This window comes from Podarcis erhardii, assembly GCF_964252035.2.
Source record: "Podarcis erhardii genome assembly, chromosome: 13".
NCBI classification, from domain to species: Eukaryota; Metazoa; Chordata; class Lepidosauria; order Squamata; family Lacertidae; genus Podarcis; species Podarcis erhardii.
The window spans coordinates 13,075,286-13,100,811 of NC_138502.1; the positions used below are offsets into that span (position 1 = coordinate 13,075,286).

The following is a 25,526-nucleotide window of genomic DNA, read 5'->3' on the forward strand; positions in this document are numbered from 1 at the left end:
GTATCCGACCAAAGTTGTTAACCTTCTTTTAGGATTGAAGTTGCTGACCTTTTATTTTAGAGTTGGAGTTGATGAGCTTCTTTTAGGATTGAGGTTGTTGAGGCTTTTTTAGGATTTTACCCCAGGAAATAAACTGCCAAAGGGGCCGGATTAAACCAATTGGCAGGCCGGATTAGGCCCTCGAAATGGACTTTGGACATGCCTGATTTCCTCACTCGCCGACTGCAATGACACTGGGAGAGGATCCCGGCTGAAATCCTGGAGCTTCCAGTCAGTGCCACTCAGGATTACGCCCCCCAAAACAGACTTTGGACATGCCTGGACTTACAGCATGGTGCTGATAATGACAAGGTTGCAGGTTTTGATCCCCACATGGGGCAGCTGCATATTGCAGGGGGTTGGACTAGATGCTCCTCAGGGTCCCTTGCAAATCTACGATTCGAGGAAGGTAAACGAGATCGGCCACTGGCCTCATCCAACAGGGCCCTTCTTACACGCTAGTAATCCTACAGGCAACAAGGAAAGACACAATACAAATACTGCACCACTCCGACTTTTTATAAATCACAATTTTAATAGAAAGTTTAATGACAAAAATCATCACGAGATGGCACCATCGCTTCGGAGAAAATCCACCACACACAGCCAGCAGCACTCAAGACTCGGACTAAAGACAATGTACACACAACAGACACACACAAGAATCCATTTCAACTCTGACCTCTGAATCTTCAGAGGTGCGTTTTTTATCTCCACCCAGCTAACCAAGCACAGAAAGTATCCGGAAATCAACCCTGCGATCTGGCCAAAATCCCAACCCTCCCCCCTTTGTAGGAAAATGCAACTGGGGGCGAGGTTACCCTTGACAGACAAGAAAGAAAGAAAGAAAGAAAGAAAGAAAGAAAGAAAGAAAGAGAAAGAAAGAAAGAAAGAAAGAAAGAAAGAAAGAAAGAAAGAGAAAGAAAAAGAAAGAAAGAAAGAAAGAAAGAAAGAGAGAGAGAGAGAAAGAAAGAAAAAAAGAAAGAAAGAGAGGGAGGGAGGGAGGGAGGGAGGGAGGGAGAAAGGACATCATTAGTTACTCTTGATGCTGCTGGAACAGCTGAACCCAAAATAATCTCAGTTCAAGTAAACAAGGCCCCAGTTTAATGTTCCAATGCAGTCCTGGGCTACAGAGTTTTCCTAGTGGGCCACAATGAACCAAGAGGGAAGGTCACCTTTGCTATGCAATCTTCACGGTTCCATTGGTTAGAGGGCAGAAGAGAGATCTCTGTCACCGCCACCCCAAATGTAGAATTCTCATCTAGACAGGCGTGTTGAAAACAAGTAACATCTTCTAGAGCTCAGCTTACGTAAACGAGGCCTCAAGGCCTGCTGCACACAAGGGAAGACGGCTGGCTAAGGCACTCCTGGAAATCTGGGGCACCCTCGTCTTGGTGTAAACAGGACCATCACCACCCTACGTTCTCGGCCACACTGCATCCTCCGGGACTGGAGACTCTCAACACGGCAGAGCGGCTCCTGAGGAAGGGGAAAGTCTGGCTCCTCCGTAGCAAATTTGGCGCCACGGTCTCATGAGAAGAAACGGCTGGTGGGCTGGCAAGATGGCAGCTTCAGAGGCCTTCTTGGTGACCAGGCCTGCCTGTTGCAGCCAAATGGAAGCCACCTGAAACCATCTTCATATGAGACTCACACACAGGTCAAGAGCAGCTGGTCAGGCAAGTTAGCGGAGGGTGCAGGAACTCCCATTAGCTCAGTTGTGCATGCAGAAGGTCCCAGGTTCAGATCTGATTTCAAATCCAGCTGGGGACCACCATTTCACTTGAAACCCTGGACAGCCGCTGCCAGTCAGTGTGGACAATACTGGGCTAAAGGGACCGATGCTCAATAGGTGGGCACCGTAGGGGGTTGTCCTGAGCCATCTTCCACGTGGCAGCCGCAGAAGAGGAGGAGTTTGGATTTGATATCCCGTGTTATCACTACCCTAAGGAGTCTCAAAGCGGCTAACAATCTCTTTTTTCCTTCCTCCCCCGCAACAAACCCTCTTGTGAGGTGAGTGAGGCTGAGAGACTTCAAAGAAGTGTGACTAGCCCAAGGTCACCCAGCAGCTAAATGTGGAGGAGCGGAGACGCGAATCCGGTTCACCAGATTACGAGTCTACCACTCTTAACCACTACACCACACTGGCTCCCAAGACACACCTTCACTTGATGGGTCATGCTTGCAGGAAGGCAGGCATTTTAGACAGAGCCAGGAAACAGGTCCCAAAGTGGAGGAATGGCAGGGAATTGCAACTCCCCGTCAGCCAAAGGCCAGAGACGATGGGAGCTGTAGTCCAGCAACACCGGAAGGGCCCATAATTTCTGCATGTCTGCTGAGGGCGGTTCAGGGTTCAATCCCTGCCATTTCCAGTTAAAAGGAACCCTGCAAAATTCCCCCCAAGATCTTGGGAGATGTATCCCAAGGTCAGAATGCACAGCGCCAAGCTAGACAAGCCCCCTTGTCAATATTAAGGCAGCTCCTTCTGTAAGGTGGCTGCCACCAACTTAGATGGCTTTCAAAGAGGATGAGGCAATAATTCGTGGAAGGTAAGGCTGTCAGTGACTGCCAACCACATGGGCTGGCTAGCTTATTCCTCTGCTGCGAGAGGCAACATGCCCTCGAATGCTGAGAATCGCTGTTACGCTTGTGTTGCTCTTGCGGGCTTCCTGTAGGCGTCTGATTGGCCGCTGTGAGAACAGGATGTTAGGCTGATCCAATAAGGCCCATCTTACCTCCTTATTCCCACCCCCCTTTCCCCACAACAGGGCGATCCTCTCATACGATCCAGCGCTTTCAACACACTTTTTATAAAAGGCAAAGCGTGCTATGGCTGCGCATTTGGCACTCGTGTTTCTCGCCCATCATCAGTAAACGTGGGGAAAAGAAAACGAGTTTACACAGATGCTCGCCCCTCAAACAGTGTGAGGAGAGAGGTGTCCGGTTCTCAGGCCATGAGGCAAAAGGAAAACACAGTGAGGGGTCAGGAAGGCGTTCCCTCAGCCGGTAATGGACAACAGGTAAGACAACAGGTCATGGATCCACCTTTTAGTGTTGTCGGCTGAGGTTGTTACCTGAACAGCTTTCATTCTTGCGTCCTGCAACACACCCGAACAGGAGGGACAGGGGTGTTGCCTGGGCCACCCTCAAGCCTTTTTTGTAGAAAGTCCAAACACCAGCTCAACCCAGCTGGTGCTTTGAAAAAAAAAGGAAGGAAGGAAGGAAAAAGGCAGGCACTGCGGTGACGTTCCCAGCCAGAGTCGCCAAGAAGGCCGTGAAGAAGACCCAAGCGGGGCTCAGACTTTATCGCACCCGGCTGAAACGAAACAGGAGGAAGACAGCGGAAGGGAGAGGTGACTTTTTCAGGCGTCCTGCAGGTCTGGAATGTCAGAGAGGATCATGGGAGAGCCCAGCTGCAGTTCCTGCTGGAGGGATTCCATGTCGGCGGGGTTCATGCGATGGACTTCCAGCCAGTCGGCGAGGAGGGAGGCCGAGAGCGGGGCAGAGTCACCTTGACTAAGGCAGGAGGAGGAAAGAGGGGAACAGGTGAAGGACAAGACAATGGGCGAAGGACAAGACAAGGCAGCTGACCAAAAGTGTACCATTTTGCATAATGCTGAGAGCTCTTCATGCAGGAAGGAGGGGATACAAAACAGACTAGCCCTGTGCAGTGTAGTGCCCTCTTTGGGGTGCCTAGAGCACAGCCCTTTTTGGCACTTGGCAGATGCTGTAGGACAGGGTTTCTCAAACCTGGGTCTCCATCCCTAACTGGAAAGACCAGTGGTCAGGGAGTCCAAAAACAGCTGGAGACCCATGTCTGGGAGATCATGCTCTAGGACAATGTTCTTCAACCTTGCGCCTGCAAAAAAAAATGTCGCTGGACTACAACTCCCATTGCCCCTGACCACTGGTAAAGGACGATGGGATCTGTAGTCCAAAAACATCCAGAGACTAAATTAAGATCAGGGCTTCCCAAACTTTGATCTGCATGTAAATATACAATTTTAAAAATATACAATTAAAAAAATCATACACTAACTAGCGTGGTGCATTGCAATTGCTACAACCGGGAGGAAAATTGTTAAGAGGTCCACCAAGACCCTCAGCAATTTTCAGGTGGTCCATGGAGTAAAAAGCTTGGGGCCCACCAATTTGGAGCACCTGAATAGTCAGGGCACCATCCCTTTTCCTTTGATTGCCTCTTTAAAAGTTTGCAATTTCTATATGCGAGGGAAAGGGAATTTGCAGTCCTGCAGGTGTCATTTGACTAAAGCTCCCATCATCCCTGATCACTGGGCCATACGGGTTGGGGCTGAGAGGGGACGAGGAGACTGCAGAGAAGCAGAACGAATCTGTCTTCACAGCTGAAGATACAGGGCAGATCCCAGGGCCTGTACTAGCTTTTGCAGGAGGGGAATCCCATCAACAGGAAGGCTCTAGAGCAGTGTTTCCCAACCTTGGGTCTCCAGCTGTTTTGGGACTACAACTCCCATCATTCCTAGCTAGCAAGACTAGTGGTCAGGGATGATGGGAACTGTAGTCTGAAAACAACTGGAGACCCAAGGTTGGGAAACACTGCTCTAGAGAGCAAACGCAATTCTTTTCTTCCTCTAGAGAAGTCACACTTTGTTAACTGCTGGTAAGGAAAGAACACAGAGGCAGGATACTGGGGAAAATCCATATATTTCATGTTACTATCCTACAAATCCAAATGAGGCAAGTTGCACTGATTTTGGTCAGAGAAGGGGATGCTGAGAGCAGACATTTCTATCTGCAGAGGAAGTCCAGAGTGCTGGAATGTGTAAGCAATAAGCACTGTCTGTCTGTAGCTAGGAAAAAAGTCTGAAGTGATTCATAATGTGTCATTCCAGAGCTCACAAATGACAAGACTTCTAAGCTTTAATTTAAACCACAGAGTTATCCACTGGTCATAAGCTAAAGGTCCCTTCGCTTTAGCTCTCAGCTGCCTGGCCCTCAGTGATGTCAGAGCAGGTAAGCCAATGGTAGCCGACCAATCTGTGGCCACACCCCCACAGCTCCACGGTCTTGAGGGAATAGGTCGTAAGCACGCTAGTGAACATCTGTGAGCAAATGGCACATAACTCTGTTCCACTTACAAGCCCAGGCAAGCAACTCTCACCTCTCTCTGTTCTCCCCAACCATGTCAAAAGATTGGTTCAGAAATTCTTCCAGGTCAAATCCAACCCCATAGCCAGCTCCACTGCCTTTTGGGGTGCCAGAGAAAACAGGGGGCAAGAGGTCTTCCACCTGGAATCAAGAAAACAGTGGATTCATTCCTTGTGCAGAGATCAGCTTATCACAGGTCGTCATCAGGAACCAGCAGAGATCAGTGGACAACATACACAGTAGTAGTCAATATTAATTTTTACGCAGAGTACACCCACTGAAATTAAAGACTAGCATGACTAAGTCAAGTCCACTAATTTCAAATGGGTCTGCTCTGAGTAAACTTTAGCTGAAAACCATCCACAGTCCCCTCTGCCAGGCTACATAGAGCCAACAATATTTTTATTTTATTTTTATCACATGTGTATACGGCCCTACATCTGTAAATCTCAGGGCAGTTCACAACAAAAAACTACAATATAAAAAACACAGAATGCATAAAAACAACCATACAAACCAGGGTCCAAATTCAGATAATTTAGTTGTGCTTAAGATCCATTGAAATCAAACAGGGAAAGTTGGCTAAGGCGATTAAACACTATTAATACTAAACACAATTAATTTAGTCAACACCAGTGTTCTATGGATCTAGGCTACAGAGAATTTACCATATTTTTCACTCTATAAGACGCACCAGACCACAAGACGCACCTAGTTTTTGGAGGAGGAAAACAAGGAAAAAAATATTCTGAATCTCAGAAGCCACAACAGCAAGAGGGATCGCTGCGCAGTGAGAGCAGCGATCCCTCTTGCTGTTCTGGCTTCTGAGATAGCTGTGCAGCTTGCATTCGCTCCATAAGACGCACACACATTTCCCCTTACTTTTTAGGAGGGAAAAAGTGAGTCTTATAGACCAAAAAATACGGTAGTTAGTGCAAAATGTTGGCAGCATTAAGATAAATTCAACAGTGTTAACAAGTTTTGATGGAAGCAATAATGGAATTCTGAATGGTTTAGTTTATATAAAATACGCAGGGATTTATGCTATGCAAAATGAACCATGGAAAGAGATGAAAGGAAGTCATTGGTGTTTTAAGGTTGTTTAAATAAATGTTCTAAATTGTAACACGGAAAATTTAATAATAAAAAAGTAATAAACAAGAGAGAGAAATAGAGAATTTAGTTAGTGAAGCAGTGAGAGGGCGACCGGCATGGATCAAATGAGCTCTTGAGGGGCTGCCTGGAAAAAAGTTAGGTGGCCACGACCTCGTTGCCAAGTGACCCCCAGCTTCTCCAAGCACCAAAAACGAAAAGGGTACCCCCCCCCATTTCTCTAGAGAGCAACTAGCAATACAGAAAAAAGGCATCACCTGGGATTTAGACAACTGCTGTGTCACCACGTTGATATCCGGAGGCTCTGACGGCAGTCCCGGGGCCATGTGGGGCTGGGTCGGTCCCCCAGCTTCGTCCCCAACCAAACCCTGCGGTGGCAGCTCAGGCTTGCCCCCCACCTCTGCCAGAAACAGGGGCTGCTCCGTGCTGGCCCTGGGTCCGTAGCTCACAGCTTGTTCCGGAAGCGTACCTCTAGGGGGCGCCACCTCCGGCTGAGTCACCGGCAGCTGCCCGGCCACGGCCCAGTTTTCAGGTGCCTGGGAGACGCCGCTCCAGGCGTTGAGGGCTGCCACGCCGTAAGGGCCCTGGAAGATCTGCCCAGAGGTGTATTTGACGCCGAGGAGGCACTCCGGTTTTGGGGGGGCGGGTTTTGGACACGCCGGGGCAGTGACCAAGAAGGGGGCCGACTGCGCTGGGAAGAAATGGACCACGTTGGCGCCGGAGCCCTGGACGGGGGCCAGCTCTGCCCCCACAGGCACGAGAGTCAGCTTGGGCCCACACAAGCCAGGCACCCTCTTGTCCGGGAAGGCGAGGAAATCGGCAGGCGTGCCGCTGGAAGGGGTCGTGGGGATGTGGCTGGCAGGGGGCGGCTGAGGCGGCAAGGGGTTGGCAGGAGGGGCCTGAGGCAGGATGTGGGCGGCTGCGTTCGCCTGAAGCGGGACGGCGGACCCGTTCTGGAGCGGCTTGTTCTGGTTACGGTCCACCATCTTGGTCCACCTTTCCAGAAGGTTGCGGTCATTCTCGGTCAGCATTCCCTTCCGCTCCCGCTCCTTCTCCTTCTTCTGCTTCTCACGCTCCTTGGCTCGCTCCTGGCGCCGCTTACGCTTCTCCTCGCGCTCGCGCTGGCGCTCCTTTGCCGTGACTGGTCTGCGGATATCAGGCGTCTCTGGCACCGTAGAGGGCGTATCTGCGGAAGAAAGGGAGAGATTGCGGGAAGTGGATAAACACCCAGCATTTACTGTTGCCCTGCATTATGCAGCCGCTACGTCTATGGTCAGCGATTCAGTTTCACCTGCGTATCATAGAATTCCAGATTTGGAAGGGAACCCCAAGGGTCATCTAGTCCAATCCCCTGCAATGCAAGAATATACAGGTGGCCTGAATGGGAATCGAACCCACAACCTTGGCATTATCAGCACCACACCATAACCACCTGAGTTAACTTTCCATGCTAGGAAGCTTATGCTTGTGGAAAATCACTAAATTTGTGAATTCCACCAATAGTCCAGCTCTGCAGGAATCACTTCACACAGGGCACATCTTTGGAAATATCCCAGATCACCTAGCCTACCCTTCCCTTCATGACAGGAGCTGCAGTCCACAACATCTGGAGAGTGTTAAGCAGGGGGAAAGTGGCTTAGAGGGTCCTGCTGCCCATCAGCCTCTTCTTTTCTCTGCCTCCCAGAACAATTGGAAAGACTCTGCTCTCATAGGGGAACATTTCCCCCAAATGTGAAGATCTGGGATGGGGAATGTGTAGTCTGTTGGACTACAAGTTCCTTCAGCCCCAATTAGAGTGTCGAAATCCTCCAGTCCATTGAGGGCTACCTTTGTAGGTGACCCGGAAACTACAACTAATCCAGAATGCGGCAGCTAGACTGGTGACTGGAGTGGCTGCCGAGACAACATAACACTGGTCCTGAAAGACCTACATTGGCTCCCAGTACGTTTCCGAGCACAATTCAAACTGTTGGTGCTGACCGTTAAAACCCTAAACAGCCTCGGCCTAGTATACCTGAAGGAGCATCTCCACCCCCATCGTTCAGCCCGGACACTGAGGTCCAGCTCAGAGGGCCTTCTGGCAAGAAGCAAGGTTACACTGAACCAGGCAGAGGGCCTTCTCAGTAGTGGCACCTGCCCTGTGGAATGCCCTCCCTTCAGAAGTCAAGCAAATAAACAACTATCTGACTTTTAAAAGACACCTGAAGACAGCCCTGTATTGGGAAGTTTTTAATGTTTGATGTTTTGTTCTGTTTTTAATCTGCTGGGAGCCGCCCAGAGTGACTGGAGAAACCAGGCAGGTATAAATAATAAATAATTATCTCCTCTCACTGCTACCTTGCACCAAACTGCTTCCTTGAAACCCTTGGGAAATGGCCGTAGCACCAAAGTAAGCCTTGCATTAAGAAGGGTCCCAGATTCAATTCCCAGCATCTCCAGGCAGGACTACAAATGTCCTGTCAGAAACCCTGCAGAGACACAGCCAATCAGTGGAGCTAATCTTGACCTAGATGGACCAATGGCGTGGCTCGATATACGTCAGCTTCCTTTGCTCCAAACCCTTACCTCTGGCCTTGTGCCGGAGAGTCGATGACAAAATGGCCGCACGGAGGGCAGCCTTGGTGTCATCCGAGATAGCACCTTCCCGCTTAGGTGGAACAGCGGCCGGAGCGCCCTCTTCGGCCTTCACCTCCGGCTGCACAATGGCCGACGGCACTGGCGGAGAGGTGAGGTCAATCGTCTCCGTCAGCAAGTAGGGCCCGGGAGACGCCATGGCATAGTCTCCGTCTCCAGCCCGAGGCGAGCCGGCACTGGGCATGTCGACGTCACGGCAGCAGAGGAGCAATGCCTGGCCGCCTCCGCCGACGACCGCCTGCTTCAGGGCCGGCTTGAAGCTGATCTGCCGCCGAATGCCCTCCCGGCGCTCGTGGAAGTCGTTGATCTCGGCCACAATGGCCTCCTTGATCTGCTCCTTGGTGAGCACCCGCTTGTCAAAGTCGAAGTCGAAAGCCGGGACGCAGTCGGGCTCGTCATCCGGATCGTGGTACTTGGCCAGGAAGGGGTAGTTCAGCGCCTCCACCACGGAGATCCGCTCGCGGGGGTCGAAGCGCAGCATCTTGGAGAGCAAGGCCAAGGCCTTGCGGTCGGCGTTCTGGTAGAGGCTCTCCCAAGGCACCGGCTGGCGCGACGGCAGGCTCTGGACGTAGGCGCGCACGCGGTCGGCCCCGATGGAGTGGACCACTTTGGCCGGAGGGGTCCCCAGGACCGTGATGATCAGCTGCAGCTGGTGGATGTAGTTCTTCCCTGGGAACAGCTGTTTCCGCCCCAGCATCTCGGCGAAGATGCACCCGACCGACCACATGTCGATGGCTTCGGTGTACTCGTGGAGGGAGAGCATCAGCTCCGGGGCCCGGTACCAGCGCGTGGCCACGTACTCAGTCATGAAGTACTTGTACTCGTCGGGCTTGGTGCAGAGGCCGCGGGCCATGCCGAAGTCGCCGATCTTGAGCTCGCAGTTCTCGTTGATCAGGAGGTTGCTGGGCTTCAGGTCCCGGTGGATGACGTTGGCCGAGTGGATGTACTTGAGGCCCCGGAGGAGCTGGTAGAGGAAGTAGCGCACGTGCTCCAAGGTGAGGGGCTGAGAGGAGTGGATGATCTGGTGCAGGTCGCTCTCCATCAGGTCCAGCACAACGTACCTGGCCAAGGGAAGAGCAAGCATGGTCAGTCAAGGAGAGAATCTGAATATTGTTCCACCACAATATTCACTGGGGGCCTTTTGGCCAGACTCTGTCTCTCTCTCACACACACGCTCTCTCTTTTCATATCGTTTTTTTAATATAAAATTTATTTATTTGGTTTTTCAAATTAAAATTTTACAGAGATATATCAAACGTAAATCATAAAAACAAGATTCCAAAGAATCTCCTGGACTTACATACTCCCCTTGTGGTCCTATTATTAATCCTTTCTTCCCGCATCTTTTATGGTAATCCAAATCCTTTAGCTCTTCCATTATATCCAGAATTCCTTTTCATATCATTTTTATTGTCTCCAAAAACATTTCAAAGCGTTTATCAACATATACATTTTTTTAAGCATACAAAGTTTCTTCTTGACTTCCCGCCCCTTCTTTCCCGATGTTTGTTTTTTATTCCTTTTTATTAGCTGTTTTGTAGCACATCTATTTGTATTGTCTAAATCCCGCTACCATTAAATCTTTCAATAATCTACTGCTTATATTTCAAATCCTGCAAGCGACTTCTTTTTTCCTATTATTATTTTATTGTAATTTTACTGGTGTTGGCTGCCCTGAGCCCAGCTCTGGCTGGGGAGGGCAGCGTATAAATTATTATTATTATTATTATTATTATTATTATTATTAAATTTTATTATTATTATTATGGTGATAATTTGATAGATCAGTGGTCTCCATTCTTCCTTACACACTTCATCATTATGCCCTCTTGATTTGGCAGTTAATTTTGCCATTCCAGCCTAGTACATAGTAATGAGGATACTGGGAGGAAACTGAGAAAGAATAGCACTTACACAGATTTGAATTCCGCATAAGGCACAGAGGGCTTAAGGATGTCCTTGATGGCGATGATGTTGTCATGCTTGAAATGTTTGAGGATCTTCAGTTCACGCAAAGTGCGTTTGGCATTCATCACCACATCGAAAGCGTTGGGGATTTTCTTGATCGCCACCTGCTGGCCTGGCAAGGGAAGAGCAGGGGAAACAGGTTCAAAGCGTTAAATCAGAAAGGGATACGGCTCATGCATCCTGGTCTTTCCCTCCTTCCCCTGGAGTGCGTTATGGTATTTCTCCCCCTCGCAACAACCCTGTAAGGAAAGCTAGGCTAGGCTCAATGCACCTGATGTCTCCCACTAAGGTTTAAAACCAGCCCCATCTGCTTCACACCCTGAGCCAAATTAGATGTGAAGGGGCAGCCCAGTATACTTTGACATGCGATTGTCTCGTTCACATATGGCATGTGAAGAATTGAGAACTGCTCTCTTTTTTTAGGGAGGGAATCCTTTGATTTTTCAATTTTTAAAAAATCATTTTTAATAACGGATTACAGAAAAAATAGTTTAAACATGGTAAGCTGTCACAATTGTAAATGAAGAAATATTTATTTATTGCATTTCTATCCCGCATTGCCTCGCAAAAGTAGCTCAGGGTGGTGTATATGGTGCTCCCCCTCCTCATTTAATCCTCACAACAGCCCTGTGAGGTAGGTCAGGCTGAGAGACAGAGACTGGCCCAAGGTCACCCAGTGAGCTTCATTGGCTGAGTGGAGATTTGAACCCTGCTCTCCCCCAGGTCCTAGTCTGATGCCACACGACAGGATAAAGGTAAAGGTAAAGGGACCCCTGACCATTAGGTCCAGTCGTGGCTGACTCTGGGGTTGCGACGTTCATCTCGCTTTACTGGCCGAGGGAGCCGGCGTACAGCTTCCGGGTCATGTAGCCAGCATGACTAAGCCGCTTCTGGTGAACCAGAGCAGCGCACGGAAACGCCGTTTACCTTCCCACCAGAGCGGTACCTATTTATCTACTTGCACTTTGACGTGCTTTCAAACTGCTAGGTTGGCAGGAGCAGGGACCGAGCAACGGGAGCTCACCCTGTTACAGGGATTCGAACCACCGACCTTCTGATCAGCAAGCCCTAGGCTCTGTGGTTTAACCCACAGCGCCACACGACAGGATACAGCTATGCAATTTACCGAATTGATAACATACCAAGAGGAAAGCGATGCGTGGCATATGATCACAAAGGGTACAGTTACAGTTCAGTTTTTAACATCAATGGGTGCGTCACCACCACCCCCAAACTCTGTTTTTATTCCCAGCCAGGCTCCAATGAGTCGAGCCGGAGAAAAAAGAAATCCCTGGGGCATCACAGCCCAGAGCAGCCAATCAGGACAAGGCCCCAAAGCCTCAATAGTCAGCTGGGGGATGCAATCCGGCCTTTACCCCAGTCAGACAGTGGACAACCAGGTGTCTAGAGAACCAGAACCTGAGCACAAGAGCAATCTTTCCACTTGGGATTCCCAGGAACTGGTATTCATAAGCAAATTGCCTCCAACAGTGGAGGAAGAAAATAGCCCTTGTGGAGAGACTTATTCGCATCCATCCATTTGCAGGGGCCCCACCTCTGCGCACAGTTAGAGACCAAACAACGGCATCCTCTCAGCTTCCATCCAGCGCTGGCGCTTTCCTCCCTCCCTTACCTGTGTCCTTGCGGCGTGCCGAACTCACTACGCCGTAAGCGCCGGTGCCAATCGTCTCGATGACCTCATATTCATCCCCCACCTCAAAGGTGACGTCAAAGGAGCGCGCCTTCAAGATGGCCAGGTTCTTGGCTGCCACCGTGGCCTGGTGAGCCGGCTCCGGCTTGGCTTGGGCCCGAGCCGCTTCCTCGCCATCATCTTCGATCGCTGGCTCCGCCATGGTCTGTGGGCTCCTGTCAGAAAAGGCCAAACGTGTTTAAGGAAGGAGCACCGCTCTTCTTAGCAAGGGGCACCATCTACCATCCCCACTTCTCCACCGCATGAGATAAGGCAGACAGTAATAATAATAATAATAATAATAATAATAATAATAATAGTATTATTTGTGCCCCACCCATTTGACTGGGTTGCCCCAGCCCCTCTGGGCAGCTTTGAGGTGTTGGCACGCAGTTTCCAGGAAGAATCTCATTCAGCTCCTTCATTGCACAGCTTTTGACACACAGTGAAAGTATTGCTTTTAGAGTGAGCATTATTTGTTTACTAAGTAACATTCATTTATTAAAAAATACTGCTATACGGCCTGCCTCATTAATTCTGGAGGCCAGCAATGTCCAAATGGGTATAAAAACATTAGAATACGGGGCAGTGGGGTGTTTGTGTGTGTGTGTGTGTGAAATTGTAAGACTAGGGCACAGTTAAAATGGTACAGTACCAGCAAAGTCCGCAGACATTAAAAACATTTAAAGCAGACATTGGCAGTCCTGGGGTCCTTCAGGAAGATGGGCATGATATCACTTTGATAAATAAATTTGATAGACAGAAACAGATCTGTGTTTTTAAAAAGACACCTGAAGATGACTAATGTGTGCGTTTGTCAAGGGAATGGTAGTCCCACAGTGCAGGAATCACCACAGGAAAAGTCCTTCTGCTATGACTGTTTACTGCACTTCCATGGCAGTGATGCAACCAGGAGGGACTCATCAGTTGATCATAATGATCACGTGGGGCAGAGGTGGGGAAGCTCCAGCCCACAAGCCTAGTTAGGCCCGGAATGGGTCACAATTTGGTCCCAAGGCCATTCCCACCCATCCACCCACCCACACCCTCCTATCACACATTTGATGTTGTAAGTAATTTCAGGTGTGCAGCAGGTAAGGACACAACAATCGGATGTTACAACAACCCCTTTGAAGTTTGACAGGGGGTACCTCCACTCACTTATCAAGGTTGTGTGGGGCTTAATCCAGTTCCTCACTCCTGGTGTAGGAAAAAAGGGAGAAAGGTATCCTGGTCCCAAGATATTTAGGGCTTTCTAGGTCCATACCAAAATATCAAACATGACCCAGTAGCTTGGGGGCAGCCAGTATAACTCCTTTAAGCATGATATAACATGTACAGTAATAATATTTCCCAGTAAGTAACGAAGTGGCTGCGTTTTATATCAGTTACAGCTTCCAGACCAGCCTAAAAAGCAGTCCTAGACAGAGTGTGTTAGTAATACTGAGAGGCATTGTTTTTTAAAATATGCTGTTCACGCTATGTGTTCCAAACTTTTTAATCAGCATTTAACTGTTTTATAGTTCTCCAACTCAGGGTCCTTGATGAACAGAAAGAAGAACTAGATTTCAAATATATTGGCATGTGCCAAGGTTACTTAGAGATATCAGTTACTCAATGTGGTTTATTTCCCCACCTCCGGGTAGTTGACTTTAATTGCTATAGCTGTCACCTAGGCAAAATATATTAAGATAGGCCAACAGTACAGTGATTTGCAAATCAAGAGCAAAAAAAAATGGGATTAGAGGATGAAAGGAGTAACAAATATCTTATCCCTGAATGGGATTTATTCCTTATTTCAGAAAACCTGGAACCCCACATTAGATACACACTATCCCACTGAATAATCATCCTTAGCTGCTTGCACAAAGCAAAAGGAGATCAACACACAGGTCTGTGGAGGTTCCCCATCGTCACCCAGGATATTGAGGGGGAGGCAGGTGGGAAGGACAGACAGCAGGGAATGGTGAATGGAAGGCAAACAAACAATGGCAGCTGCCATTCTTTTTAATTTCATGGGACAGAGAAAAACGATTGGGGGGTTGGGGGGAAATGCCAGCCGGGTCTGAGATAAGCGAGGAAGGGAGACATTATGGGATGGTCAGAGCAAAGACATTATGCCCCCACCTGACGTGGTGGAATGCTGCGAATGAGGGAAAGGGAAAGATGCCAAAGAGAGCATCTTAGCCCATCACAACCATCCCCACCGGAAAGTAAATGGGAATGGAGGCTATTATGGGATAGAAGAGAAAAGGGCTACCCCTCCCTATCTCCCTACAAACCAGCTGCGATAAGGATCCATCAGAAGCGGGCGGTGGGGAGAGTTGGGGTTGGAGATGTCACTAAGGAAGAATAGGGAATATTATGGAATAGAAAAGGAGGGGCTGCCTTCCGCCATGCAGCGGGTGGAGGGGAGGGCGGAGAGAAGGGGAGATCTTAATTTCGAGGCTTTTGGTCCTCGGGGGGCGGAAAGGGGAAAGAGGAGGCGTACCGGGCGGAGGAAAGGAGGAGGAGGAGGAGGAGAATAGTAGTAGTAATTTTATTATTTATACTTCTCATGGGGAGAAAGAAGCATTGCAAAGGCAGGAAGGGATCTTGCACTGGGAAAGGCTGAACCCTGAACCCCTTCGCCGTGCTTCTTAATGGAGGGGGGGCGGGAAGAAGGGAGGGGGGCAATGAAAGGTGCTTGCTCACCTGCCAGAATGCAAGGGGAGGCGCAGCAGCCCTCCGGCAGACTTGGGCGGTTCCCTCTCCGGTCCGCCACTCCCTCGCCCTGGCCGCCGACCCCTCCTTCTTACCTCGCCTCCCCCAGAGTGCCCGGATGTCACCGCTCCGAACCCGCCTCGGCCAATCAGAACACGGGAGGGCGTGGCCTCAGCCGGCGAAGATCTAAGCGGCGGCTCGTCCCCCCCCAAAAAAAAAAGGAAAAAGGAAAGTCCCGCCTCGCTCGCTCCAATGAGCCAATCGCAGAGCGGCAGAGAGAGAGGGAACCACTGAGAGGTGAGAGATTTGGGGGGGGGGAGAGAACCACAATGGCGGGGGCGGAGCCAAAGCTCTCCTCGCACCTGGAAGCAGATGCATTGGCAGCAGTCAGAAAAGGCGTCGCTCTATTTGCTGCGGATTTTGGGAGCGACACGGGGACCTTTGTTTTCTGCGTGGGGAAGAAAAGCCGCTCCTAAGTCCATAGGCGGAGTTCCAATGCTTGGCGGTGCAGTAGTGGGGGGAAACCTCACCAGTTGGACTTCTGCCTGTCCGGCAGGTGTTGGTAGCTTTTCCAGGGACTATGCAGAGCCACTCGGGGAAGCAGGGCAGGGAAAGCCCCGGTGGTCTGCGAGGTACCAAATCCTGCCATCCTGCTTCCCCAACTGAACTGCCTATGTGCTTAATAATAATAATAATAATAATAATAATAATTTATACCCCGCCCATCTCACTGGGTTTCCCCAGCCACTCTGGGTGGCTCCCAACAGAATATTAAAATACAATAATTCATCAAATACTAAAAGCTTCCCTAAACAGGGCTGCCTTCAGATGTCCTCTAAAAGTCAGATAGTTGTTTATTTCTTTGACATCTGGTGGGAGGGCATTCCACAGGGCAAGTGCCACTACCGAGAAGGCCCTCTGCCTGGTTCCAATGACAGAATAGCTGTGCTATCCATGACTGTTTCTTCCTAATGGTTCCCTGCCTCACTGCCAGGTGTGACTATAATCATCTCAACAAATCATCTCAAGGTTATAGGTGTGGGGGTTTTTTAATCATGCATGTAAACTGATTATCACTGGCTGTATTTTCAACTCCCACCTTACCATTTTCTCTCTTACAGTGTCTACTAGTTTAAGATTTCCCTTCAGGCATAGGATGAAGTGGCCTTGAACCCATGAAATCTATGAATCTTGCTTGTCTTTCAGGGGACACAAGATGTCACCTCCCCTGGGATGAGGGATGGACTGTGAAACCACTCTGCGAATTATAGCTCTGCGAGGGCAACAGAAAGTCTCCTACCAACCTACAGCACTCTTAAATGACAGTCCCCAGGACACTTTGAGGGAAAGCCAGGACTGTTTAGAGCAGTTTGCTGCTTTAAATGCAATAGTCTGGAGAAGACCTGCATTACTGATTGAGCCTCTGCAGTGGGAGTGACTGAATGCCCCAACTCAGTAGAATTAGCCACTCCCAACAAATGCCAACTAGAAAAATGGAAGCAACGTCATCCTCCTCGGATGGAAGCTTTGAGCTCACAGGAAGCCTAGAATTTATTTACTTACCACAGTCAAGAAAATCTACCGTTCTTGCCCCACTGAAGCTTTGGAACAGCTTTTGTTGTTGTTTCTTAATTCCCTAAAGCAGTGGTTTTCAACCAGTGTGCCATGGCCCTGGGGTGCCTTGATTGGGGTGCTACAAGCAACACTGGCCTCTATCCCTCTTTCCTCCCTCCTGATGCCCTCTCATGTCTCTGCCTACCAAAGGCTTGTGCGACTGTTTGATGCAGCAGCCCTGGCTACAAGCTCCCCAGGCGAATGGTAACTCTGGGGTTGGCCAGGGGTTGCCTCACATCCCCTTGTGGGGCTGTGTAAGGAGGCACCTCTCCTTGGGGCAAGGGGGGCAAGCTCAGAAATCAGGGGCAGCAGCTGCGGCTGCCCAGAGGACTCCCGAGGAGAGAGGAGGCTGAGGGAACACTCCACAAGGGAGGGTGTTCAAAAAAGGGTGAGAGGCTGCCCACTTTGCAGGCAAGGGGTGACATAACTTGGCTCCTGAGCCCCACAGGGGTGCCGCAGAAAGAATGCAGTGGGTCGATTGTTTTTGTATGCCACAACTGCAGCTAGAATTTTGTTAGCTAAAAACTGGAAAACACAAAAAGTCGCAACAGTGGAGGAATGGCAGATGAAAATGGTGGACTTTTTGGAGCTAGCCAACCTGACTGGAAGAGTCCGCGACCAGAAGGAGGAGGAGTACCAGAAGGAATGGATGAAATTTAAATACTATATGTTAAGATAACTTAATTGGGAAAATTTGCAAATATCAGATAGGCTTAGGATTTAAATATGTGATGTTAGAGAATAAATGTTTAAAGTTAAATGAAAAGAAAGAACGATGTTAAGTGATTAAGTTAATTTGATGAGAAATTTGGTTTTGAAAAAAGTGTTACAAAGATATATACTGAAACTCAGCCAGAGGGATTAGAGGAAGTCACCTAACAATGTTATGAAGATTGGATTAAGTACAGTTAAGATTTTTGTTTGTTTGTTTGTTTAAAAATTTTGGAAAATCAATTTTTAAAAAATGGAAAAGAAAGAAAGAATGTAGTGGGTCAAGGGAGCCATGGACTCAAAAAAGTTGAAAAGCTCCGCCCTAAAGGCTCATGACACAATTGCACAGCCAAACACAGGATTCATGTTTTTCAAATGTATTTTTAGCTGCTTTCTTCAAACAAGAAAGAAATAACTCTCACACGGGTTTGCACAGACATTCTCAACCTCTTACTGAATACATAAACAAGGAGATTATTTGATGTCATCTGCAGAACCAAAGCAAAAGCGTTATCAGCTCGAGGGGTGCGAGGTAGAGAAGGGGTTCTTGAGGACATTACACACAGTCCAATTCTAAACTTCATTTCTCCAGAGTTAACCTCCTTGGATTCCAATTTCTAAGGGGGTCCCTGGCATTCTGACACGAAGGTAGGAGGATAATACTTAAAACATCTCAAAAGGCAGTGACGGAAGACAGAAATTTTGGTTTCTCTCTACAGTTCGAAAGGGCAAAATGGGGCTGAAGAAGTCAGAAAGGAAGGAGAAAGGAGCTGAACCCAGCAGGGTTGCCTTGTAGTGGAATTCAATAGCAGTTAGGGCCCACAAGCCCAAGACTTCTGTGTGCAAATCCCAAATCTGGAAGCAGGATATGGGCAAGATCTTGTGTGCTGGGTATTTAGGGTTGTATCCAAGCCTGGTCCGACACGGTGCAGACCCACTGAAATTAGTGACTCTTAAGTTAGTAGTGTCCATTAACCTCACTGGGCCTTGTTTGAGTCGGACAGGATACACCCCTTAAGCCCTGCATTGTAGCGCAGCTTTACCCAAAGTGCCCTGGTACCCTCCAGGTGTTTTGGGACTACAATTCCCATCAGCAACAGCCAGCAGGGGCAACAGTAGAGGATGACTGGAATTGTAGTCCAAAACGCCTAGAAGATGCCAGGTTGGGGAAAGGTTTTTCTAGCCCATGGGTAGGCAAACTAAGGCCCGGGGGCCGGATCCGGCCCAATCGCCTTCTAAATCCGGCCCGCGAATGGTTCGAGAATCAGCCTGTTTTTACATTAGTAGAATGTGTCCTTTTATTTAAAATGCATCTCTGGGTTATATGTGGGGCCTGCCTGGTGTTTTTACATGAGCAGAATGTGTGCTTTTATTTAAAATGCATCCCTGGGTTATATGTGGGGCATAGGAATTCATTCATTTCCCCCCCCCAAAAAAAAAAAATATATATACTCCGGCCCCCCACAAGGTCTGAGGGACAGTGGAGTGGCCCCCTGCTGAAAAAGTTTGCTGACCCCTGTTCTAGCCTTTACCCAACTTTTTATGACAAACACGCCCTCTACCGAGCATACGTTTAACATCAGGTAATTGAAAAGCACTCTTCCCCACCCCACGAAATCACTAACCAGAAAGGTACAGAGGGTTCACAGCTGCCTGCCTCTGGCCAGGAACACACAGGAGCTGGTTGTGGTGATGCAACCACACACTTTGGGGAGCCCCCCCAGGAATTCTGCAGATGCTCTTTATCCTTCAGAGATCTCTGTGGCATTCAGGTGGGGCTAATAACGGTGTGTGAGGGGGTTTTTGTCTTCGTTTGTTTTTTTATGGTACATATTCTTGTGTTTTTATATTGCAAACCACCCTGTGATCATAGAATCATGGAAGGAAACCCTGGGGGTCATTGAATCCAAACCCCGGCAATGCAGGAAACAAGAGGCTCGAACCCACAACCCTGGGATTAAGAGTCTTATGCTCTACCAACTGAACTATGACCTTCAGATGAAAGGTAGTATAGAATCTAAGGAATAATAAGCCATTCTCAGATATTAACCTTGCTCTGACTCCTTGTCCCCACCCACAACCCACAACTTTCCACCCCTGCAGGATTCCTTCATACGCCCTCCGGGCTCCCCAAATCGGCTTGCACCCCATCAGCCCCTCTGGGAGACCCGGGCGACAGGCGATGCACCCGCCGGTGAGAGTCCAAGTGCCCCTTCTTGCCGAAGCAGCGCCCGCAGTCCACGCACTCGTAGGGCCTCTCGCCCGTGTGCAGCCTCTGGTGCTCCATGAGGTGCGTGCTTTGGGTGTAGCTCTTCCCGCAGTCGCCACAGACGTAGGGGCGCTCGTGGGTGTGCACCCGCCGGTGGCGCGACAGGTTGGAGCTGCGCCCGAAGGCCTTGCCGCAGTCCCCGCAGGCGTAGGGTCGCTCGCCGCTGTGCACCCGCCCGTGGGCCAGCAGGTCGGAGCTCTGCCCAAAAGTCTGCCCACACACCTCGCACTTGTAGGCCTGCTGAGCCGTGGGGAGGTGCGATCGGCGGTGCCGGGCCAGCGTGGCGGCCTCGGCGAAGGACTTGCCGCAGAAGCTGCAGACGTAGGGCCGCTCGCCGCGGTGCGTGGCCCCGTGCTGCTCCAAGTCGGCCAGGTCCACAAAGCGCTTCCCGCACTCCCCGCAGCGGTGGGGCCGCACGCTGCCTTCGGCGTGGGTGACGTAGTGGCGGGCCAGGTCGGGCCGGCGGGCAAAGCGGCGGCCGCACAGCGAGCAGGCAAAAGGGCGCTCGCCCAGGTGGTTCCTGCGGTGCTGCAGGAGGTTGGAGCTGGTGCTGAACTGGCGGCCACAGTCAGGACAGCTGTATGGCTTCTCCCCCGTGTGTGTCCGGAGGTGCTGGACGAGAGTGGGCCGGCCGGCGAAGGCTTTGCCGCAGTACTGGCAGGAGAAGGGGCGCTGCCCCGAGTGGACCTGGCGGTGGTTGGCCAGGGCCGAGTTCTGCCGGAAGGTCTGGCCACACTCAGCGCAGCGGTACGGCCGCTCCTCGGTGTGGATGCGCCGGTGCTGGTTCAAGGTGGTGCGGTGCCCGAACGCCTGGCCGCAGTCGGGGCAGGAAAACGGCCGCCCGTTGACGTGGATCAGCTGGTGCTTGGTCAGGACGGAGAGGTCGGCGTAGGCCTTGCCGCACTCCCCGCACACGTAGGGCCTCTCGCTCGTGTGCAGGGCCCGCTGGTGGCGGACGAGGGCCGAGCGGACTCCGAAGGCCTTGCCGCACTCGCCGCAGACGTACGGACGCTCACCCCGGTGGGCCCGGAGGTGGCGGACGAGGGCTGAGGACTGCCGGAAGCGCCGCCCGCACTCTGTGCAAGCGTACGGGAGCTCTCCGGTGTGGATAAGGCAGTGGCGGACAAGAGCAGAGTGGCTGGCCAAGCTGCGGCCGCACTCACTGCAGATGTGGCGAGGCTTGGAAGGCCGCTGCTCGGCTACCAGCGCCTGCACCGGGACAGCCCAGCCGCTGAACGCCTCCTCGTCGGAGCCGTTCCCAGAAAGAGAGCCCTGCTGAGAGTGGATTTCTTCCTGCTCTTCGCCACTGGATCCCTCCCTGGCCAGAGAACCCTCCTGGTAAACGACGGCCTCCGATTGCCCCGCAAGGTCCACTCCCCCCAGGTGAGCTGCTCCCCAGCAAGGGATCTCTTCGGACTCCTCCCCATTGGATCCCTCAGCTTCAAGGGTCATCTCAGATTCAACCCCAAGAGAGGATGCACCCCCATAACCAACAGTCCCAGTTTCCTCCTCAGAATCCTCCCTTCCCAGAGCTGCCTCTGGACACAGGAGCAGTTGGGCTTCTTCGCGACTTTCTCTGTGGTAAGCTATTTGCTCAGATTCTTCTGCAGCAAACTCATCGTCTGGCAGAGACCCCTTTGGATAAACAAACACCTCTGTGTCTTCCCCAATCTCCCCTATGACTTCCTCCACCTGGGTAGAGGGCTCCTCGACATCCTCTAGGTCAGACACACACCCAACATCTCCTTGCTCCTCAACGAAGACCACGGAGCTGCTCTCAGAGGCTTCCTCCTGATCACGGTCTCCACGATCGTCCAAGCTGCCTTCCAGCCACGGCAGGTTCTCCCACTTGGCTTGGAGCTCCTCCTTGGAGGACACTCTCGAAAAGCAAGCTTCCTCTGTGGACAGAGAGCGTGTTCCCTGAAACCTCTGCTGACGGCGATCCATTTCTTGCTGGGGATGGTTCTCCTCATCCTCAGTTACAATCCCAGTTCGTCCTAGAGGGAGGTGGGGGGGAGGGGGGGGGGAGAGAGAGAGAGAGAGAGAGAGAGAGAGAGAGAGATAAGCACAGCTCAGGAATACAGTGGTACCTCGGGTTACAGATGCTTCAGGTTACAGACTCTGCTACCCCAGAAATAGTACCTCAGGTTAAGAACTTTGCTTCAGGATGAGAACAGAAATCGCACGGTGGCAGCACAGTGGCAGCGGGAGGCCCCATTAGCTTCAGGTTAAGAACGGACCTCCGAAACGAATTAAGTTCATAACCCGAGGTACCACTGTACTAAAATACATTAAAGTCTTCCTAAGCAGTTGCACTATGCAATTCCCTCACAACAGGGTAAGTACAGAGTCCTCACTCATCAGGAATTTGGGGATGGGCTTCTAGATCAGAGGCTGAGGTTTGCTGCCCTCCGCTCAGCTTGTTGGTTTTCTGGGAATCATCTATCTGACCATCACCAAAAACAGGATAACTGATTTGATGGACCACTGCTCTGATCTAGCAGGGCTCTCCTTTCTGCAACGAGCTTAGCTAACTTTGAGTACAAATACACCTATTCCTGTGGTTCTGTGCAGTGAGATTGGATCAAGCACTTGACAAATGGCCTGGATCTATTATCCTCAGTGGTGCCAGCCTTTGGAATGCAGCACCCACCAACATTCGAAGGGGCAGGCAGAAAAATGTGGGGGGTTTTGCAGTTTGAGTGTGGGCAGAGGAAGAACTGTGTGTTGACTGAAGGTGAAGGAAAACTTTCTTTATTCAAGAACCTGAGTTCAGAGACTGTGGTGCTTGTTTTAATGAACCTGCTTGCAAAATGCACTGTTTGCATAACCTTAAGCAAAACAGACACCCAAAAGGTGAGACACTGTAAACCTCCAGTACTCGCTTCTCTTGTGCAAAGGAAATTAAAACTGCTATATTCACTTAACTGGGAGTAAGACCAACTATAAAATCAGTAAAGTTCACTTCCAAGTATAGGATTGCACTGTTAAGTCCTGTACAGCTATCTTTGCTTGGGGGAAACAGGGCAAAATTACCAGTGGGAGCCACAACAAAATGTTGCAGTTTAGGAGCATACTTTTACAGTGTGGGAGTCAAACCAGCCAGGCCATCATTTCCTATGCTCCATTCCGTTTCCCCTCACTTGTTTTTCTCCCTCCCTCATTGAATCATAGAGCTGGAAGGAATCTCAGCCAGCATTCTGTGGCCATTTAGCACACTCAGTCCTTACTGAGCTATTTCCCACACCTTAGGCTTCTTTTTAATGTACTTTTACAAACTTGGGGGGGGAGTGGAGGTGTTCATCCAAACCTGCTGATATTTCCCCTGTTCTGAGTTGTTGTTTTGACTTCAATAAGCAATAGCAATCAAAGTCAGGACTTTCAGGGGGAGAAGAATCAGTGGTGCTGTTTCCTCAGACTTCCAACATGCACAGCTCCTCACATTATCCTGCAAATAGACAGGAACTCCCTCAATCTCACACACAAAGACCATGCAAAGAACCTTGCAGGATCAAACAAAGCACCCACGTAGTCTTGCACCCAGTTCCCCACACTGGACAAGATCTTACTGGGAAGCCCAGAAGCAAGAGATGGGCAATGATACATGCAAATGCAAACAAACACACAAACACACCACCATTTGCCTCCTGCCAACTCATATTCAGAGGTGAGGTTACAGGGAACCAGGCAGAGGGCCTTCTCGGTAGTGGTGCCTGTCCTGTGGAACACCCTCCCATCAGATGTCAAAGAAATAAACAACAATCTGACTTCTAGAAGACATCTGAAGGCAGCCCTGTTTAGGGAAGTTTTTAATGTTTGATGTTTTATTGTATTTAATTTTTTTATTCTGTTGAGAGCCGCCCAGAGTGGCTGGGGATGGGTGGGGTATAAATTTATTATTATCATCATCATCATCATCATTATCATTATTATTATTATTATTCAGAGGTATCCTACGCCCAAACAAGACCATTCAGCAATGGCTACCTCTCTTTCTCCAACTACTGAAGACAGCAACTACTGAACTGACATTCTGGGAGCTGTAGATTGTTAGCGATGCTGAGCGTTATCTGGAGATCCCTATACCTGAGCTACAATTCCCACCCAGGGCAGTTTAAGGATCAATCCATCTCCCGGGAGCTCTGGAAATTGCAGCTTTGGGAGGGGAACAGGGGCCTCCTATCAACTTTCAGCACCTTAACAAACTACATCTCCCAGGAGCCTTTTGGGGAAAGCCATGACTACTTAAATTGGTATCTCAGGGCTTGAAAGGTATGTTGGGGATGTGGCCCAAAACCTCCCTTTGTTCTCAAATTAGCTTGCACAGCTGAATGCAGCTATCCTCCTTGGGGCAGCCTAGCTTGCATCCTTCCATAGCATTAGAATGTTTGTACTGTATGTTCGTTTTGTGTCTATTTTAAGATATCTTCTTGTTTAATAAAGTTTATTTTTTAAAAAAAGGAATGCAAAAAAAAAAAAAAGGATGGGTACCCAATAGATGGAAAGCACACGTCAAAAGCCTTGTCACCCCAAAATGCAAATCCATAGCACACAAGAGACCATCTATAACGAAACAGCAAAACACTCATACACAACGGACTCCCCATACCACAGCCTCAAAATAATTCTGGCATTATTATTATTTTTTGCATTAAACCAATCCGAAATTCAACATTTGGAAAACCTCCCCAAATATGGTGAAAACCATTTTGGAGGCGAGCTTCCAGAACGATTTAACTCCTCCCCGAGGTATTTTGCTACCCATGCCTTGTTTTATTTGCAATTAAGGTCGTATGGATAAAATAAAAGACTCATTAACCATAACGGGATTGTGATTCATATAAAGAACACAGACCCGTTATTTTTTTTTAATTAAAAAACAACAACCATTTAACCTTTCGCTAAAATCTTCGCCGTTCACGAATTCTCACGATAGCACTTACCCAACTCGGTTTCAAATCCATCCCATCTTTCGGAATAAATGCAACGAAAAAGAAAAGGGAAAGTGACGGAGAAGTGGTTTTTTTATTTTTATTTTTTTCAAAGTAAGAGATCCAAAACCATCAGCACACAAACCGAGATGGAAATAGCCAGCTTCTTCTTTGGAGTCCGTTTCCTTTGCAAGGGAGCCTGGGAAACGAAATGATAAAAAGAGCATTCTGGGAGTTGTAGTTTTCTTTTTAACCTCCCCTTAAAGAAACAAGCTATTTTATCATTCGTTACATTTATTAACTGCATTTTTTAAAAAAAAAATCTTTATTGAATGTTCAAAAAGTACATAATTATATAGGCAATAAACATGGTAAGATGTAAATAAAAGAAAAACAAAAACAATAACAGCACCAGTGTAGAAGGGAAAATAAGGAGGGAAAGGGGGGAAACCCCAAACTATAAGTTGTTATTGTACTTTACCACATCTTAACCTATTACAGTATTTGTAAGAACGGGTTCCAATTAATTGCATTTTTTAATTTTAATTTTCCTATGCAGCGGGAAGTCATTTTTAGCCATTGCAAAAGATGAGACTGAAATAATAAAGATTTCTGAAACTTTTTTTTTAACCCACCATAGCTGCTTGCTTCCTTTATGCAGCAGCTCTGCAACCCTGAAGAGTTACAGCCCATCAGAATAGACAGCACTGACCAATGGTTTGGCTGCAGA

At 49.3% G+C, this 25,526-nt stretch overlaps 2 protein-coding genes across 4 annotated transcripts; both read right to left on the reverse strand.

Annotated features, from left to right (window-relative positions):
• Positions 1-554: 554 nt before the first annotated feature.
• Positions 555-15,410, reverse strand: MAPK7 (mitogen-activated protein kinase 7). Its single transcript, XM_081836164.1, has 7 exons — positions 15,263-15,410; positions 12,512-12,744; positions 10,825-10,990; positions 8,842-9,971; positions 6,534-7,462; positions 5,177-5,304; positions 555-3,552 (listed from the first exon to the last, which is right to left on the reverse strand). Exons 2-7 carry the CDS (start codon positions 12,729-12,731, stop codon positions 3,399-3,401), a joined length of 2,727 nt encoding a protein of 908 aa, XP_081692290.1. The 5' UTR covers positions 12,732-12,744; positions 15,263-15,410; the 3' UTR covers positions 555-3,398.
• A 2,547-nt stretch (positions 15,411-17,957) lies between these two features.
• On the reverse strand, positions 17,958-25,002 carry LOC309327774 (uncharacterized protein). Of its 3 annotated transcripts, XR_014150648.1 has the most exons (3): positions 24,809-25,002; positions 19,268-21,862; positions 17,958-19,216 (listed from the first exon to the last, which is right to left on the reverse strand). XR_014150648.1 is itself a non-coding variant. In XM_081837249.1 (2 exons), the coding sequence occupies exon 2, from the start codon at positions 21,810-21,812 to the stop codon at positions 19,707-19,709; it is 2,106 nt and encodes a 701-aa protein (XP_081693375.1). In that variant the 5' UTR covers positions 21,813-21,862; positions 24,809-25,002; the 3' UTR covers positions 17,958-19,706. The 3 variants fall into 3 exon arrangements, 2 of the variants coding, with proteins under 2 accessions (XP_081693375.1, XP_081693376.1); XM_081837249.1 differs by having other exon boundaries at positions 17,958-21,862; XM_081837250.1 differs by lacking the exon at positions 24,809-25,002 and adding an exon at positions 23,176-23,609 and having other exon boundaries at positions 17,958-21,862.
• Positions 25,003-25,526: the final 524 nt, after the last annotated feature.